The sequence below is a fragment of the Nilaparvata lugens genome, chromosome 1, assembly GCF_014356525.2.
Source record: "Nilaparvata lugens isolate BPH chromosome 1, ASM1435652v1, whole genome shotgun sequence".
NCBI lineage: Eukaryota > Metazoa > Arthropoda > Insecta > Hemiptera > Delphacidae > Nilaparvata > Nilaparvata lugens.
In genome coordinates, this window is record NC_052504.1 from 4393022 (window position 1) to 4413280 (window position 20259).

The window sequence follows — 20259 nt, forward strand, 5'->3', positions numbered from 1 at the left end:
TCAATATAAAATGATGAATAAATAAATGTTCATTTCCCAAAAAAACTAAAACTACTATACATCAATTACAGAAAATATTAGATAAATTACAATTACATACAATAGTTAGTTACAATAAAAATTTCTTATAATGTGTCCTCTACATGCTTAGTGTTTTCTGTGTGGAAATTGACCTTCTTCACTATGGCGTACCATGTTCTAGTGTAGATTTTGTTTGTTTATTTTTGGGCGCATTATTAATCAGTTAGTGTTTAGTAAGTCATTAGGTGGTTAGTTGTTGTTTGAAATAATGTTTTCTATTTTCTGTCTTCCTTTGCTCATCCACCAATTGTATACTATTGTTTTGAACTTTCTAGGATGATTAATCTGTTTAATTAATCTGATTAATCTGTTTAAAGTTTGCAGGAAGTAGATTATATAATTTTGATGGTAAATGATTGAAATGTCTGTGGTATAGTGCCTTCCTTGCAACATTGGTGATGAGAAGATTCCTGTTTCTGGTATTGTGGTTGTGGTTTCTGGTTTGAAATGTTATTGGGTTCTTGTGTAATCTGCATAGTATCTCCAAGGAGATAAAGCTGTCTTGGATCCATCACGTCAAACTCATTGAATGGCTGGTCTGATGAATAGCGTGGAAGCTTCTGGTTGATGACCCTCATGATCAGCCTCTCTACCCTGAGGAGCGATTCTATGTGCAAGAAGCTTGTACCTCCCTATCCTACAATCCCATACAGTGCATGAAGTACTTTTTATTTATAACTCTTTTAAATACTTTCTTAAGTACTTTTATTTAAAACATTTCAAACAACTAGTTTCGGCCTACTTAGGAAAGAGTCCTGAAGTCGGATTATAAATTTGATAGGCCATAAACCTGGTCCTGAGCATAACGAACACAACTAAAAAAATATCAAATTCGGTGCACACATAAAAAAGTTATTGAATGTCAACATTTTAGGCTCGATTCTTATTTATATAGGTTAAATTCAGTTGTTTTACTTACAAATTATCGAGGTTCTATCGTACTTTTATTGTATTTTGAATCTTTGGTACCTACATTTTCCATTGTATTTTTTTATTAATGCTGTTTTTGTTGTGCAGGTCTGATGGAGTCTCTGTACGAGGAGCTGCGAGCAGCCAACGGAGGTGGTGGGGCTGTCAAATCACAGGTCAAATTCACCACCGTGTACCCCATCATGGTCGGCACGGGCCTCGTCAAGAAGCCTCGTAACAGGTCAGATCAAAACACGATAACAATAATTATCAACTACCCTTTATTTCATTGCAACACTGGAAATATATCTTACTAAAAATTTCAGATCACGAAATTTTATGTTGCAGTCAAGGTTATAATATAACCTAGGCAATATTATGGCCTAGAGATAGGTCACACCAATGTAGCAATGTACCAATGTAGGTTTGTGCTGTTGTAAAGACGATATTCCTTAGATGTAGGTTACATCGATTATGCTGTGTTGCAATCTATATTATAGTGCCTAGAGATGGGCTAGATCAATAATTTTGTGTTGTAGTTAACGCTGGCCTAGCTCAACACTACTACAACTCAAAAATCCAAGTTTTGAGAAAAAGGGAATTTTATGTTTCAAATTATTATTACTATGAATTGTGCATTGCATAATTATGGAATGTTGATTTCTCCCATGTAGAAGTATAATATCCTTAGACTTAGTTGAGTGTAGCTCTGGAAAGAGGAAGGAAAGCTGAGTAAGATGATGTAGAAATCTCAAAAATCTTAAAAGAGTTGAACTGTTGAACTGGGGCAGCGTTAAGTTGAAATTGCCTATTGATTCACATCAAGTATTTTGTGTTACAGTAAAGTTGAAATTACCTATTGGTTCACACCAAATAGTTTTTGCTGTAATGAAGATGATATTCCCTAGAGGTAGAGACGGTGAGATATAACATGAACCTTCGACTCCCACCACATGGGACTCAAATGTGATTTTTTTAGGGTGGGGGTGAAAGTTTGGCCAGTTTGATCTCGGCAGCCGCTATACTCATTTTGGACATTCCCTACAATGGCCGTATGCAGGTAGAGTGAGAGGGGATGATGTGTGGGGGAGATATTCCCACCCCTACATCCCTTCCACTCCAGCCACTCTTTCAACGTTCGAGGGCTGAGGCTCATGTTATAACTCATTGCCTTTATGTCACATCAAGTATTCTGTATTTGAAATCAAGATTATATTGCCTATAGTGAGGTCCCACGTTATATTGGCAGTAGAGAAAGATAGGAGAACAGTGTTGCAATTCGCTGCCTTGCCAATTCCTTCTATAGAAGGAATAACATGGTACCGGTAGCTGATACCGGTTTATATGATGCAATATTAACTGTTCATTCTTGTTTAAAATGATCGATTTTATTTTATTCGTCAAGAAATTATATTGTCCATGATTAAATGATACATTTTCATAATTTAGATGAAATATTATGTTAACTATACTTCTAGTACATCGATCTAATGTAGAAAAACGTTCTGGCAAGCTGGCAGCGGAGCTAGAAAAGGATAGCGCTATCTGCTTTGTCGAATGATAAACAAGGATAGCAATACCAATGTTAATCAAATACTGATATTATAACGTAAACCTCACTATAGTGTGGTCCACGTTATAATGGCAGTGAATAAAGATAGAAGAATAGCGATGCCGATTCTCTGCATTAACTAATTATTTTTCTACACTGTCAAAAACATAATTGTCATCGTTGTTGACCTAGAAAAGGATAGTACCACCGTCTTTGTCGAATGATAGGCAAGGATAGCAAAACCAAAGTTGATCAAATACTGTCATTATAACGTAGACCGCACTATAGATGGGCCAGATCCTAATCCCTAAGTACGTTAACTAGTGTGCAATATAGCTAACTGACTGTGTATGAGCCTGCAATGGAAACTTGATGCCGTGATAACTTGACGTACTTAATCTATATAACTTGACGTATTCCTTTCAGTATCTCAAGTTCTTGTCAAAATAGGTACTTTACAAACTGGAAACTTGAAGAACTGATGTACATCCTATCAATAAATGGATAATTCAATAAATTTTTCATGATTATGTTGTTAGGTTTCCGGCCCTGCTGAGCCTTTTACCGCCGGAAAAAGTGGCTACCAACATAATAAAGGCGGTGCGAAGAAACTATAAAGAACTCAGCATTCCAGCTCCTATGCTCACACTGGACAGGATTGCCAGGTCAGTTCCAACAATTTTGTGATTCATTAGAAATAGCAACTCAGATTAGATGCTTTTCAATTAATTTTGCCCAGAAATTTTCTTTACTTTTGCAAGAAATTAATAACTTTGTTGAAGCTCTGACACTGTGTCAGAACTTTTGTTGGAGCCAGCTCTAGTTTTCATTTTTCGTTTTTGAATTGGACGCGCGCTCCTCGTTCAGTTCGTATTTCTTTCACTTGAGTGCGTCGCGCTCACTAGCCGGTAGGCTGTTTCTTTCAGTTCAGTCTCGCTTTGTAATAGCTTGCCTCGAGTCGGGAATTGATATTATTCGTCGATCATTCCCAGAAGAAAATCGTTCTTCAAATTATTATTTTTTCGTTAATGTTAAATCGTACACCATAAACCTACGTTTGGAAGAGTGTTTGCCAAACTCCCTTTAGTTGAAAGTTTTAAACTATTATTTTTCGATTGGAAAGTTCACCGATCTATAGTCTTTAAAGACATTGTAAATATCTCGTCAGAAATATATGTGCAACGTTATATGATGGAAGCCGAATTTACCAACAGTAGATGACAATTAAGCTTGCCTTTTCACCATCCTTGATTCATCTCCTACCTCGGGGACACCTGAATACCTTACCTGGGAGTTGTAAGCTCAATAATATAAATATTACATTAGGTACTCTGCAGATTTTCGGTGAGTTGTTCTTTTATATATTCATTGCATGTACTTGTTTCTGTAGAGATATCACTTGTTTCTTTTCTATTCAATACAGTCCACTTTACATCAAAATTATTGATTACCAATTTAAAATCAATATAAATTTCGTAAAGTTGAACCTTAGAGTTTACAACTTTACTTTTGTAAAGTAAAAAGTAAGTGTTTTTTCAACTATTTACAAGTAACACAGTGTCAGAACTTCAACAAAGTTAATAGTGTTTCGTCATGGAAAGCAACTTCAATAAATTAATATTTTGTTCTCGTGATTCTTGGCTCTTATGGTAATGTTCACACATCGACAAGTTTGGAAAACTAATAATTCGAAACAAAATTGAACTAAATGTTCATTCAATTGACAATTGTGTCATTCTACCGCTCTTTTGAGGCCTATGGGGACAATATATTTAATGACAATAAATTTTGTCTATTAAAACAGTGCTACTTTCCTGAACGATCATTCTTTGTGAACCGTTTTGAATCAACAATTCTGCAACGGTTCGAAGTTGGAAAAGGATAAAGCTAACTGCTTTGTCTGATGACAGACAAGGATAGCAAACCAATGTTAATCAGATGCTGACTGTAAATCGTGAATCAAAACAGTGCTTCTTTTCTGAACGATCACTCTTTGTGAACCGTTTTGAATAAACAAATCTGCAACGGTGCGAAAAGGATAGAGCTATCTGCTTTGTCTGATGACAAACAAGGATAGCAAACCAATGTTAATCAGATGCTGACTGTAAATCGTGAATCAAAACAGTGCTTCTTTTCTGAACGATCACTCTTTGTGAACAGTTTTGAATTAACAATTATTCTGCAACGGTGCGAAGTTGGATAAGGATAGAGCTATCTGCTTTAATAGCGAACCAATGTTAATCAGGGGCTGACTGTAAAACGTGAATCAAAACAGTGCTTCTCTTCTGAACGATCAATCTTTGTGAACAGTTTTGAATTAACAATTATTCTGCAACGGTGCGAAGTTGGAAAATGATAGAGCTATCTGTTTTGTCTGATGACAGACAAGGATAGCGAACCAATGTTAATCAGGTGCTGACTGTAAAACGTGAATCAAAACAGTGCTTCTTTTCTGAACGATCAATCTTTGTGAACAGTTTTGAATTAACAATTATTCTGCAACGGTGCGAAGTTGGAAAATGATAGAGCTATCTGTTTTGTCTGATGACAGACAAGGATAGCAAACCAATGTTAATCAGATGCTGACTGTAAAACGTGAATCTAACTCTAGACAAGCATAGAGTGTCGTGCTCGATGACACAGCGCCACCACGAAGCCAATCGTTTCCCCTTTTGGCTAGTTACACACACATAGATTTTTGGACGTACGATTTTCTGCCGTCCTTATGAATTCTATTGTATTAAAAAGATGATGTCAAAGATGATGGTGTTTGTCAGGTTCCGGTTTATCTGATAGGACGGCCAAAAATCGAACGTCCAAAAATCGATTTGTGCGTAACTGGCTTTAGGTGAATGCATTATTTCCGATACATGGCTATACAGCAAATTATGATATTATGTTTTCTTTGTCATATTATCATACAATTCCAGTTATTTTAATTTACTGTAACTCACTTATTACTTTGTGAATTATCTCCTATTCTACTATTAGTTCTGTGAACAGTAGACCTCGCGCAGTTGTAAACCACAGTCTCCTCTAATACTGTCAATCAGAGTAAATTCTGTCCTGTCGTGTCGGCGAGATATCGGTGTATAAACGACTAATGGCTGTTTGGGTTGTTGTATCGACAATGCTAATAATTTGATGTAAACAGCTATATGCTACTATCATCAAACGCTTACCCAGTTGAAAGCAGAGAAAAGTCTGGAGAAATGCTGCTTCAAGTTATCAATTGCATGCCTCACCGCATGCAATTAATAGTCCACACAACAGCTGTTTTTTCATTAAGTTACATTGAGATATTGAATTGCATGCGTCAATGCATGCAATTTATAATCCACTCGACAGCTGATTTATGATGAATAATTCTATATTCTGATTTTTACTCTAATGGCGTATGAAGGAGGCTCCTTTTCCTTTTATATTATCCTTGGAATGCAAAATTTCCAAAAACCTTTTATATACGTCGACGTGCAATTAAAAAAGGAACATACCTGTCAAATTTGATGAAAATCTATTACCGCGTTTCGCCGTAAATGCACAACATATAACCATATAAACATAAAGAGAAATGCAAAACCGTCGACTTGAATCCTAGATCTCACTTCGCTCGGTCCTTTATAATACTTTCATTGGAATTAATGATGATTTTGTTTTTTCAGACTGTTGCCGGGGAAATTCATACAGCATACAAAGGACTTCATGGACACAGGTCTTGATCCAGATGATTGAAAAAAATGTAATTATAAATTCACAGAAAATGGGAAAAATTAATGTCATGAGACAAATTAACGATAGTCAACTTATTAAGGTGATCCAAGATCGTTTTAAACAAATATGATAAGTGATTGAAATCAATGTGATAAGGATTAATAATCATAATTTCGTTTTAAATGTGTACAATTTTGTCTATACGAATAATTATCGTCTGTATTTTTCACATCAAGCTGGTTTTTGTAAATAAAAGATTGGTTGTATACTGTGATTTTTGTATATTTTTCATAATCCCTTCATATTTATTGTAGCTTATGAATACAATTTCCTATTCTATTTCTTGAACCGTCATATGAATAAGAACCTACTATAGTGAGGTCCACGTTATAATGGCAAATGGCAATGTTTGATTAGCAGTGGTATTGCAATCCTTGTCTATCATTCAACAAAGCAGATAGCGCTATCTCTTTCTTGCTTTGTTTGCTCTGTTGCCAGATCGTCTTCCAGCAATGTAATGTTACAATCATATCAGTGGTTAATGTTTACACGTCTCATATGATTGAACATCACAATATTATCAACTGACAGTCAAGCTAAACTAAATCATAACTAGTAGTTCTGTGAACAGTAGACCTCACGCAGTATTCTCATCCACAAGTACCTGATTGAAACTATAGACCTTATGGAAATACAGCAATAGACTGGCTTCTCCACACATCTGTGTAATCACTTGTCAGCTGATTTATGATGAATAATTCTATAGTCTGATTTTTACTCTAATATTGGCGTATGAAGGAGGCTCCTTTTTCCTTTTATATTATCCTTGGAATGCAAAATTTCCAAAAACCTTGTATATACGTCGACGCGCAATTAAAAAAGGAATATACCTGTCAAATTTCATGAAAATCTATTACCGCGTTTCGCCGTAAACAAATGCGCAACATATAAACATTTAAACATTAAGAGAAATGCCAAACCGTCGACTTGGATCAATAAATTAAAAAAAGGAGAAGATGAAGTGATAGTTCTATTAAGTGTTGATGTAAAAATAAACAGTTAGTTGAAAAATAAACTGGATAGATAAACATCTGAAAAGAGTCTCATTGCAATAATTAATAATTATCAAAATATTTCTTCTTGATTATGAAATTATTGAAAAATATAATTTCTTGCTTAATAAAATATAATTGAGTATTTTAAACGACAATGAACAGTTAATATTACATTAATAAGCCTGTATCAGCTACAGTCTATAGAAGTAATTGACAAGACAGAGGATCGGCAACGTTAATCACCTATCTTTCTCCACTGCCATTATAACGTGGACCTCACTATAGTTTCAAGGCGATATTCGAAAACTATTTTATTAACAAAATAAGTTTCTGTTTTGAACTGATTTTTCTGTATTCCTGCTGGATTCCCACACACCAGTGACAGTGAAAATTACCGGTACAGTGAGAATATTATTCCCATGATTTCAAATGGGACTATTCATACTCGCTAGTCCGTGCTGAGTGTGAACAGTCCAATCATAACTCATGGAAATTATATTTAAACTATGTCTGTTACAACCAATGTCGCTGGTGCGAATCCAGCTTCACGGATCATTCTATTTTTAGTTCATATGACTGAGAAGTGATAAGGACAGAAATTATGGATTTTTTCTAAAACCCGTAAAGAACGGTATCATAGAGTATGACCTGAGAAATGCTGAGGTCAATTTTGTAGCATATAAGTACTATAATTTTGTAGCCTTTAGGTACTATAATCTTATAAGCATTTGAAGATGAGTGAAGGTTTTTCTGATCTGAGAGTGGAGGTAAGATTTTGTTTGAATGAGGCTAGTTTCACATTCATTCGGTTCGTTTCGTTTTCGATTCGTTTTCGGCAAAATCAAGTAAGTCAAAATCATATGGTCAATTCATTTCTGTTAGTTCACAGGAACATTTCTTTCTCAATGCTAAAAAAATATGAAAGATATAAATTGAAACTCATGGAGAATTTTTATTCTTTTATTATTTTTTTTATTTTTTCCACGAATATTACATGATTTCATCAATGGAGAGAAAAGATGAAGCTTATATTATACCATGTGTCAAAACAAGAACAAATTTTCAATTCAAAAAAATCATCTCTCTGAACATCAAAAATTAACAAAATTAAAAAGAAACTATTCAAATCATTCACAATTTTTAATTAATTTTTAAATTTTGTTGTTCAAGAAATAACATGGTATCACAATTAAACACAAGCTGTTGTATTTAAATATACAAGCATGAACTGTGAAAATCCAGACACAGGTGTGTTTGAGAAGAAAATACCTAATTGGAACCGTACGAATTAAAACCTGACATGCATGAAAGCCCTCATTCGTTATCGGTAACGAACCGAATGAAAAAGCGTGTGAAGCTAGCCTAACTCATCCTGTATTGTAGCGAAATGTATCATATTATAGCACAACACTTGTTAGGTCGACATCTATCCATAGCTCGAATATCAACCAAATCTGGGAGATTTGCATTTTTTTCATGAAATCCATGGATTTTTGCATAAATGGTCAAAAAATAAAATTGTACAAACTCTCAGGAATTGACGAGAGGAACAATAATATGTAACCACTTTGACGAAATCCACTCCAATTCTTGAGTTATAAGCATTTGAAGATGAGTGATTTCTCTGATCTGAGAGTGGAGGTGAGATTTTATGTTTGAGTGAATAACTCACCCTGTATTGTAGTGAAACGTCTCATATTATAGCACAGCACTTGTTAGGTCAACCTCTATCCATAGCCCGAATATCAACCAAATCTGGGAGATTTGCATTTTTCATGAATAAAAATTAATGGATTTGTGCAAAAATGGTTCAAAATTAAAATCGCTCAAACTTTCAGGAATGATAGTACTTGACGAGAGGAACAAACAATTGTATGTCATCATCACATTGGCGAAATTCACTTCTAATATAGTGATTTATGAAATATAGAGTGAGTTATGAAGCTGAAATATTAGTTAAAATGGCGATATCTCCTGAACAGGAGCGAATTTTGTAGATCTGATTGCAGATTCGTGTTCCTTGCATAGTGAAAGAGCTTTATGTTTGTGCAAGGGTAATGGGAAGTGCGAGGGTAAATTATGAGATGATCAAACGTCCATGCCTATTCGATGGGATTCGAACCCGCGACCAGCTAGTACTTGGACTGAAGGGTGCATGCCTTAGTCACTCAACATACTAAATTAAACAATCTAAAAATGGTTGAAATACTGCATACTTAAGCCGGCTATCTGGCCAGCTTAAGTATGCAGTGTTTCAACCATTTTTAGATTGTTTAATTTCTGAAAAAATCACCATATCTTCTGAATGGAATTGATTTTTTATCAATTTAATCATACCCCTGAGTTTGTCTCTAAGATCTATCATTTGATACCAAGATCTACCAAATCCGATCATCAGAATTCTTTAAAAACCATGGGCTCCATAGCTATAGCTCTTCAGCCTCTATACAGAGTGAGATATGAAGTTAACATGAAATTTGCTATTTTATTTTCAAATTATTATTATTCGTCCAATTCACCACCCACGGAAGGGGTATTTGGATATGTCGATAATATGTATTCAAATCAAGTCATATTTCAATTATTTCAGATAGCAAAATTACATAAAAATATGTAGGCCTACATAATAATACTGAGCAACTTAACTCAGCTCGTAATGTGCTTCAAATTCATCAATTGAGTATGCACAAATGCTCAAAAGCTGCTCCTTCATCAATACTCTGAATTTACGTCCTCTATTTTCTCTTATGTTAGCTGGTAATTTATTGTACAGTCGAATCTCCTCTCTAAAAGCACTCTTTACTTCTCTCTCATACATGGTGGTCCCGTGTGCATCATCTCGCAACTCTTCCCTATGCCTTGTCCTATAATTATTGTGGAAATGTATGCCAGTTCTGAATTTATTCTTGTTCCTATCTATGAAATGATAGTATCTTCTGAACCAGATGGAATTTTGCAAATCTGATAGCAGATGCATGTTCGTCCCATCAAGAATCATATTAAATTACGCCAAGTTTCAGCGATTTATCAAGCTTGTGCATGGGTGATCAAACGTCCATGCTTACCGGCGGGATTCGAATCCACGACCAGGTAGCGCTAGCAGACTGAAGGGTGCAAGCCCTTAAGGTCCGCCGCAAAGTAGACTCACGCTAATCCACGAAAAGCAACCCACGCCGTGGGATGTTTTGTAAACCATTGCTATAGAATTATTCATAATCAATGAGCTGACAAGTGGATTATTCATTGTATGTATTATTATCATTACACAGATGTCTGGATCAATGGTTCACAAAACATCCCACGGCGTGGGTTGCTTTTCGTGGATTAGCGTGGGTCTACTTTGCGGCGGGCTTAAGCCTCGCACACACACATAGGTTTTTGTTCGTACAATTATTTTACTTAAGGCCTAAGCCTCGCACACACCCATCGATTTTTGTTCGTACGATTATTTTATCGTCCTCACTTGTTTGAACAAATAATAGAATTTGGTCAAATTAATAACTTTATTTGGTCAAATAAAATTTGATGAAATTAATAAGGACGGAAAAATATCTAACAAAAAATCGATGTGTGTGTACCGGGATTTAGTCGTCGCAGCTATTCAAGATCAACCAAATCCGATAATCCGTTCAGAATTCTCAATTAGTTCTACTACAGTAGCTATATTACCCATAGAAAAACAATAGCATAAGTAGATATCTCATGGTATAGGGTGTTTGTGTCGTAATTTTCAATGTTAACTCAAGCCAATAGTCAACGTATTTCTTTTACGTAAAACTATGTGATGCTGGTAGTCTCTCATATTGTGCCGTTTATGCACTCTCACCCGGCCAAAACAGTACAAATCGACAAGAATCAATAGTTAATGACAACAATCGGCTTGAGATAACAGTAAAAGTTGCGACATAAATGCCTTATACCATGGGATATTCACTTATGCTTTTGTTTCTCTATGGTAATACTAAGGTAACTATAGTTTACCAGAGACCAATAACACATAATATTAATCAGTTAAAATAAACTTCAACAGTTGACAAATTTCAAAGCGTTTATCGCATTTAATCAGAATCAAAAATACAATTTGATCCAAATATCACAGAATACAGTATCCATCTTATCAACTAGATAATACAGTCAACCAGTCTACTAGTCGAAAATCAAATACAAACTCGTAATTAGGATAATAATCCTGGAACCTATATGGAAATGGCGATGAATTAATAAACAATATTATTTACAACATTAACTTATAATAGAATAATATGATTTTATAGAATAATAAGGTGCCAATTGGAAGACACAGTTTAAAGCATCTAATATCTTCTTTCTGGACAATTAATAGAGCTAGAAATGAACATAACTACAAAATAATATCAATAATATTTTTAAAGTAACACATTGAAAAGGTGTTGATTACACAACGATACATGGCAACTCATTATACAAATTCTCAACATTCTTTAAACGATTCCAACTACAGTTAATCTCAGTTCTATTTGTGACAAAGGTTACAGATTTCATACATCCCAACACTCCTCTATTCCAATCAATAATGATAAACCACTAAATGTGACAATAATCTACGTAATTAAAACTAAACTGAACATCATTCATCATTTCATGCAATCATAGATTGTTTCAAACTTTATAGGAAAAAGTAAAATTTTTCACAAATGAGAGAAATTTGAATCTCAAGTAATAATTAGTTCTCAAACTTGATAAATGAGGGACAACTATTTGAAGGAAGCACTAAGGCCCGCCGCAAAGTAGACCCCCATGCTAATCCACGAAAAGCAGCCCACGCCGTGGATGTTTTGTAAACCATTGCTATAGAATATTATTCATAATCAATCAGCTGACAAGTGGATTATTCATTGCATGTATTATACAGATGTTTGGAAAAGCCTAGCAATGGTTTACATGAATTCCCACGGCGTGGGTTGCTTTTCGTGGATTAGCATGGGTCTACTTTGCGCGGGCCTTAGTGCTTAAAGGCTTAAGACCCGAATGCAGATACTCGGTTTAAACGGAGAAATGTCCATAGTCAATATCAATAGTTGCACCAATGTCCAATGTCAATAGTTGCACCCCATATGAAACACATTGTGATAATGCAACCATATCAACAAGTAAAGGTGGTTTAGCGTTTGACGTAGAGTTAACATATGACCCTTAATTGCAAGACAATCCAGTTTAAACTTTAGTCATCTCAAGTTGTTCAACTTGACAATCACAATAACAGATTATACTCAATAAAGACCTTTTCTAATAAAGAACCGAATTCAATAGAAAACGCTGGCGGTTAAATTATGTTGGTACAGTACCAGTGTATAGTTGCACATTTCATGATGTATTTTATAATGCATAATGTATAATATAATAAGTAAATAAAATAATCTTATAGAGCTTGTAATTATTTCTTAGAAAGTTGAATTACTATTACAAAATACATAAACAATTTTTGACAATTCCATTAAGGTAGCAAACACATCAATCAGTTATATGCATTGATAACAAACTAAGCGTTAAACATTCCTTTTTAAAAAAACTAGTTTTTGATTGTAAACAATAATATTACAGACTTTAGCAAGATTGAAATGATCCAATTTTGTTGAAATTTCATTTTACACAGCAAAATTGTTAAAAACTAGAAAAATGGCAACTACGGTATATTAGAATTTTAAAGAAAAAAATGAAACATTATAATATTATAATTTCAGTACATTAAAATACATATCTTTAATTTCTCAACATAATGTAAACGGTAGGTACTAAAAAAATAACTAAATGATAAACATCGATGTATTTGAAATACATAATTTGCTGTAAAAAGCCCATTAAATTCAAGTTTCTACACAACTGGGTTGTGAAATTACTACATGAAAAAAACAACTAAAATAATATGAATTTTTCCTCAACAAAAATGAATTCATTGTTTGAAATGATGTTCAAAACATCTATTCTACAACAAAATTGACATGCTCGTTTATACCGAAGTTAGAAGACAGACTAACATACTACTAAGTAGTCTGTCTTACATTTGAATCAATTTGAACAATATTACAAAGACGGCAAATCTCCAATCTATAGATAGAATAATTATTAAATTATCATATTTTTTATTTCAATTTTAGGATACATTTTTTTAATTAATAGATAAATGGTACTCAATTGAGAATATTACCTTACAAAAAGATTGTGCTTAACTTCGTTCATAAACAGTATCAACTCATTCATTACCTTACAAAAGGATTGTGCTCAATTTCCTTTATTAAGAGAATCAACTAATTCAACAGATATTCCTCGTAACCATTCTCAAGTTCTGAAAAATATGAAAGTATGAAAATATAATAATGATTTGTACAATCATTTTTGATGAGTGAATTCATCAGCGATTCAGTTCTGAATTGAAATTTTGAAACAGGCTATAGAATTATAAAATGATGATAATGAAATAATAAACACTATTTCAGATGACAACAACTATTTTTGATGATTGTAGCAGCACCATGCATTGATATATTTACATGTCATATTTACACTGTTGGTAGGGTTAGATTCAAAAGTGTTTATATCCACTCTTTCAACTAGGTTGGTTTTGAAGTCAGACACAGTTGATTAGGTTAGGTTCGCTCAATAAGAGTCGTGGGCTGCACATTTCAGTTAGATTGGGACAATATTTACATAGTGTTGATTGGGTTAGGTTCAAAGTGTTGATATCCACACTTTCAGCTAGGTTAGGTTCAAAGTGTTGATATCCACACTTTCACAGCTAGGTTGGGTTCAAAGTGTTAATATCCACACTTTCGGCTAGGTTGGGTTCAAAGTGTTGGTATCCACACTTTCACAGGTTCAAAGTGTTAATATCCACACTTTCAGCTAGGTTGGGTTCAAAGTGTTGGTATCCACACGTTCAGCTAGGTTGGGCCAATATTTACATTAGGTTCACTCGACGAGCGCAGTGAGCACGGCCATGATGAGTATACCAGTGATGAGCGAGAGCATCTGCTTGATGGACTCGCGCCAGTCCTGCTCTTGAAGCAGCTCGGGCAGAGTGGTGACTAGCGCTATGTGCAGGAAGCCACCCGCCGTGAACGGCAGGATCCAAGAGGTGCGCGCTTCTGCAAACACCAAAAGAACACATGTTACAAGAAGACTAATGAAGAAAAAGAAGGGGAAGGAGAAGACCGAGGAAGATGAAGGAGGAGGGAAAGAAGAGGAAGAGGAAGAAGAAGAAGAAGAAGAAGAAGAAGAAGAAGAAGAAGAAGAAGAAAAAAGAGAAGAAGAAGAAGAAGAAGAGGAGGAGGAGGAGGAGGAGGAGGAGGAGGGGAGGAGGAGGAAGAGAAGGAGGAGGAGGAGGAGAGGAGGAGGAGGAGGAGAGGAGGAGGAGGAAGAGAAGGAGGACGAGGAGGAGGAGGAGGAAGAGAAGGAGGACGAGGAGGAGAAGAAGAAGAAGAAAATTATGTGTTACTTGTTTATAAATAAAGTTCCAACTGAATTCATTATTAATAGAATTACAAAATCCATAATGAATCTTATACTGGATTGGATTAAGATAAATGTTTACTTTGAATTTTATATCGCCATTATTGACCGAGCGAAGTGAGATCTAAGATTCAAGTCGACGGTTTGGCATTTCTCTTTATGTTTAAAAATGTTTATATGTTGCGCATTTACGGCAAAACGCGGTCATAGATTTTCATGAAATTTGACAGGTTTTAAATTGCGCGTCGACGTATATACAAGGTTTTTGAAAATTTTGCATTTCAAAGATAATATAAAAGGAAAAAGGAGCCTCCTTCATACGCCAATATTAGATTAAAAATCAGACTATAGAATTATTCATCATAAATCAGCTGTCGAGTGGATTATAAATTGCATGCCATGACGCATGCAATTCAATATCTCAATGTAACTTGGTAAAAAATCAGCAGCTGTGTAGACTATAAATTGCATGCCTCATTGAATGCAATTTAAATGCACTATTAAATTAATGAACTATTGATTGCGTACAATAACGCATGCGATTAATAACTAAAATAGCATAGTATTGTCTCTCGAACTTTCTCTGCTTTGAACTCGGGCTGTCCTGTTGCCAGTATGTCTTGAAGGAGATTAGCTTTTGATGTTAGCATTTTTGATACACCAACCCCAACAGTCATTAGCCGTTTTCACGCCGATATCTCGCCGACACGACATACAGACAGGATTTACTCTGATGGACAGTATAAGAGGAGGCTGCGGTTCATAGCTGCACGAGGTCTACTGTTCACAGAACTACTAGTGTAGTGTTTCAATCTTGTGTTAAAAATTTCCAAAATTATTTGTCATAGTTTCCTTGTTCTGATTTTTTAAATTTGTAATTTGATTTTAAATTTCTTACTTTGTGTTAGGTATTATCGTTTGTAAAAATTGGGATGTGACCTGGTTTTCCGTAACTACAGGGTGTTTCAGAGAAACGGGCAATGTTAAAAGTTTAATAATTTAAAGAAAAACAAATCTTTAAATAAAGTTTTTAATATCATTAAATAGTAAAAATAATGCCATTTTACAGTAAATAATACCGTAATATTTATTTTTTGAAGATGACATCTTGCAGGTGCATTCCTTTTCTACGCAAAACCAATTCTGTATAATCTCTTCATCACATTGTCCATGGTTTGACGTAACATTACAACTGGAATTTGAAATCGCTTCTCGAATCTTAGCTTTCAATTCTTCCGTTGTTGCAGAATTGAAAGCCAAGATTCGAGAAACGATTTCAGAAATTCCAGTTGTAATGTTACGTCAAACCATGGCCAATGTGATGAAGAGACTACAGGAATGTTTGCGTAGAAAAGGAACACACCTGTAAGATGTCATCTTCAAAAAATAAATGTTACGGTATTATTTATTCTAAAATGGCATTATTTTTACTATTGAATGATATGAAAAACTTTATTTATAGATTTGTTTTACTTGAAATTATTCAACTTTCAAAATTTCCTGTTTCTCTGAAACACTTTGTATTTATTTTAGTTGTTCATAATAAGCTCTATTTTTTCTTTTTCTATTGACATACCTATTCGTTCGAACTCACTGCCGGTGCACAAGTTGTAATAATTGAGAATATTTATTTTATAAATTTGTATATAATTTTTATGGAAAATGAATGAATTTGAATTTACTGACCGATGGAGTGAGTGACGCCACTGCAGGCGACGGCCACATAGGCGCCCAGCATGCCGGCACTGGCCGTCAACATCTGCGCCTTGGTCGCCTGCCACCGCGTGAAGCCGGCGCGCAACAGAATCGCAAAGTCACCCACCTCGTGTGGCACCTGCCAGGCAACCAATCATTCATTAATAGACAATACAAATCATATAATTTACTATCAAAATAACGTTACGATAATAAATAACAACCTGAAAACTCTGAAACCAGACCTCAGCCAGCCAGGTCACTCGAAATTATTATTTGGTGAGTCGTTAGAGTAAGTGATAACGCGCCGGTCTGATAATCAAGAGAACCCGAGTTCGAATCTCGGGGCAAAAGTTTTAGACCACAGCACAATCACATACATACAACCACCCCGTCTTTCGGAGTAGACGATAAACCGTCGGTCCTGACTACCTATAAAGTAGTCGTCATCTCTCATCATCATCCCTCTCACTAATTACCCACGCACAAGCCTAAGAGCTTATGTGGGCATCACCGTCAGTATTATTATTATTATAGTATCACAGTAAATAGGCTTTACCCTTAATGTATGTACTTTATGTGTTATGTTATGTAGAGGGTAATTTGGATAAGTATCTTGCAAATGGAAGTTTCCTTGGTATCAATACAGGAGGGGTGAGCGTAAGAGAGGGCCGACTGCGCCCTAACTTCGCCCTACTAGGTCAAAATAAAGGCAGACATTATTAATGCACGAAACATGCATAAATTTGGATTGAACAATATTCTCATACAAAATCTCAGAAAAATTTTCATTTCATGTCAACTAAACTTTATAATGCCACTCCAGATTATTACAAGCACTTACCTTTGTACAAGTTAAAAAATACACTGAAACAAATATCAATTAGACAGTGCTTACGGTATATATATACTGTAAATTATTTTTTTAAATATTGAGTGGAGTGAAGGTTTGTAGCTAGTGTTCTATATCGCTGTATTATTGTTATCATTAAGCAATTTAATGTTTATCGTATTATATTAAGCGAGCAATTTCTGTATTTTTATATCTGGTTATTTATGTTCAACGGATCTCGAAAACGGCTCTAACGATTTTTACGAAATTTGGAACATAGTAGGTTTATGATATAAAAATTCGATTGCACTATGTCTCATCCCTGGGAAAACTTGCCGAAGGACATTAAAAGGATAATTCATCCTTGGAAGAACAGATGTCTGTATAATTTCGTCGTCAGTCGATAACAGAAGATGCGTGTGCCTGTGTGGGAGATCAGCTGTGTAATCATTCAATCAGCTTACTGTATATCGCGAGAAATATTATCTAGAAATTTTATCAAAATAATTGATTTGTTGACATGGCATGGTTTATCACTCTAAATTATCATAGTATTCAATAATATTCACATTTAATAATTATTTTACAGTTTTAAGTGATTAGTGAGTGTTATTCAATTTGGTTTGTAAAAAATGTATGAGACATAACCTACTTTTTGGACCATTTTAGGGCCGTTTGCACAGTGTAAGTTTAAGCCAAAGCTTAAACCAAATCTGGATTTTTTTGGTTTAAACTAAAATTCCGTTTGCACAGTATCAGTTTTAACTCTGTATTGAGTTTAAACTCTGAAAAAGTTTAAACCTCCAAAGCAGGAGGTTTAAACCAAATAATTTGGATTAACTTGACATCTGTAAAGATTTGATGGGGAAACAGCTTTTGACTTTTGTCGAAACTTTTTCGACAGTTGTTTTTATTGCTTCTGTAGACGATAATAATTATTTAGGTTATAGTGATTCATTATTTGAATGAAAAAATAATTATAATGGAGGAATTGATAGAAGTTTTTAATGCGATTGAAAAAGATGACTGCGAAGAAATTTTGAAACAGAAAAATTGGACAAAAACAAATAATAAATTGAAATTTTTGGGATGATAGAGAATTTTCTTTACGGTTTTGCTTGAGTAAAGCAACTGCCAATTAGTATTTGATTGAATAAACCACTTGATAGAAATTAAGACAATTTTTAACAGTGGTATTTGATTAGAAAACATGTTTTTAATAACACATAACTGAGATATTTTGCTTTCGAGAGATTTCTAATAAACGAGAAAGACTGTAGTAGATTCAAGAGTAACAATATAACTTTTATATCTTACATTCTAAAATATATTTTTTGGTGCCAGCTAAACATAAGTTTTTAAAGAATTTCTTGATCGCTTTTCACTTTTATTACCGTACAGCTTACAGCTCTGTGGATTTTGAACAAGAAAATAGTAGCTACATAACCTCAATTTTACTGATCGTTTGTATACAAATAACAAATTTCCTGTAAAAATCAGTCTTCCTGATATTATAAACAATGACATTCTATTACCAACTTAACGCTAAACTAGTTTAACTTAAACTGGATTAGTAAATGCACTGAAAAAACCGATTCAAGTTTAAACTTTCAGATTAACTTTAACTTGATTAACATCGAGTTTAGCAATCCATACTGTGCAAACGGTACTCTACTCTTGTAAATATTGATGGCTGATAAAATTCTTATTTCCATTTTTATTTACCTCGTGCACAACAATGGCGAGTGTTGACAACAGTCCGATGCGAGCTCCCAATACAAAGCTGCCTCCCACGGCCAGGCCATGAGCAAAGTTGTCGATAGAGTTGGCAACCAGGTTCAGATAGCCAGACATCTGCAATCATATTACAAACAACACTTATTAACAAAATACACAGCTTCCTTAAACGGATAACCCACTCCATTCATATACAGTCCAGGTCCTGTAGCTTTGGCTATCGACGAAGGGCCACTAGACTACCATACTACCCATTCAAAAACATCCAACATCTTTGAAAATGTATCTTTCCATAAGCAACGGAAGCTCTTTTGTATCTTCTCAAAAGCAACGGTGTTGCATCCGAAAAGATACACAAGAAGCTTTTTTGATTACGTCCTTTTAGCAAAACACAGCCTTTTAGCTGATATTTGTTCAACTGACGCTAGTGTTCACGCGCATCTCGTCTACTATTCAAAGATCTGAGCCAGCTGGTGACAGGACTATAACGCTGGAGACACACGAAGTCTGCTATCTCTTCATAGTGAATGATTTAATAGAATCAACAGTTCCCAACAGTTTGCAATTGAAATAATAACATTTTCTCGAATTTCGAGCTTGTTTTAAATTTCAGGTGAAAATTTTACTGAACATTAATATTATAGAGATTTGTATGCTGAATCTTTTCCACTTGAAAATTTTTGTTTAAATTGTATCTGCAGCCTGATAATTGGGAATCTAAAATCAAACTTTGCATACATGGGGCGGAACTCCTGAAATTTTTACATAAATGGGACTTTTGGCAGTTGATACAGCTTATTAATGACTGTTTTAGGTATAAATTTGATCAAAATCGTTGGAGCCGTTTTCGAGAAAATCGCGAAAACCCCTGTTTTTGACAACATTTTCGCCATTTTAGCCGCCATCTTGAATTGCGTTTGATCCAAATTGTTCGAGTCGGATCCTTATATTGTAAGGACCTTAAGTTCCAAATTTCAAGTCATTCCGTTAATTGGGAGATGAGATATCGTGTGCACAGACACACATACACTCAAACACACAAACACACACACACATACAGACCAATACCGAAAAACCACTTTTTTGGACTCAGGGGACCTTGAAACGTATAGAAATTTAGAAATTGGGATACCTTGATTTTTTCCGGAAAGCAATACTCTCCTTACCTATGGTAATAGGACAAGGAAAGTAAAAACATGGAA

The 20259-nt window shown here is 34.7% G+C and overlaps 2 protein-coding genes across 3 annotated transcripts in view; one reads left to right on the top strand and one right to left on the bottom strand.

Moving 5' to 3' along the window:
• Positions 1 to 6275, top strand: part of LOC111050255 (17-beta-hydroxysteroid dehydrogenase 13) — a 77934-nt gene extending 71659 nt beyond the window's left edge. For both annotated transcript variants that reach the window (XM_022336549.2, XM_022336551.2), the window contains 3 exons: positions 1099 to 1231; positions 3082 to 3207; positions 6205 to 6275. In XM_022336549.2, the coding sequence (XP_022192241.2) occupies positions 1099 to 1231; positions 3082 to 3207; positions 6205 to 6274 (329 nt within the window). In that variant the 3' untranslated portion in view covers position 6275. The remainder of the gene's footprint in view (positions 1 to 1098; positions 1232 to 3081; positions 3208 to 6204) is intronic.
• Positions 6276 to 11338: 5063 nt separating this feature from the next.
• The window catches only part of LOC111050256 (zinc transporter ZIP13 homolog), a 60450-nt gene continuing 51529 nt past the window's right edge, over positions 11339 to 20259 (bottom strand). Inside the window, exons 4-6 of the mRNA XM_022336552.2 lie at positions 19046 to 19174; positions 16480 to 16627; positions 11339 to 14429 (exon numbers count right to left, since the gene is read on the bottom strand). Of these exons, the coding sequence (XP_022192244.2) occupies positions 14254 to 14429; positions 16480 to 16627; positions 19046 to 19174 (453 nt within the window). The 3' untranslated portion in view covers positions 11339 to 14253. The remainder of the gene's footprint in view (positions 14430 to 16479; positions 16628 to 19045; positions 19175 to 20259) is intronic.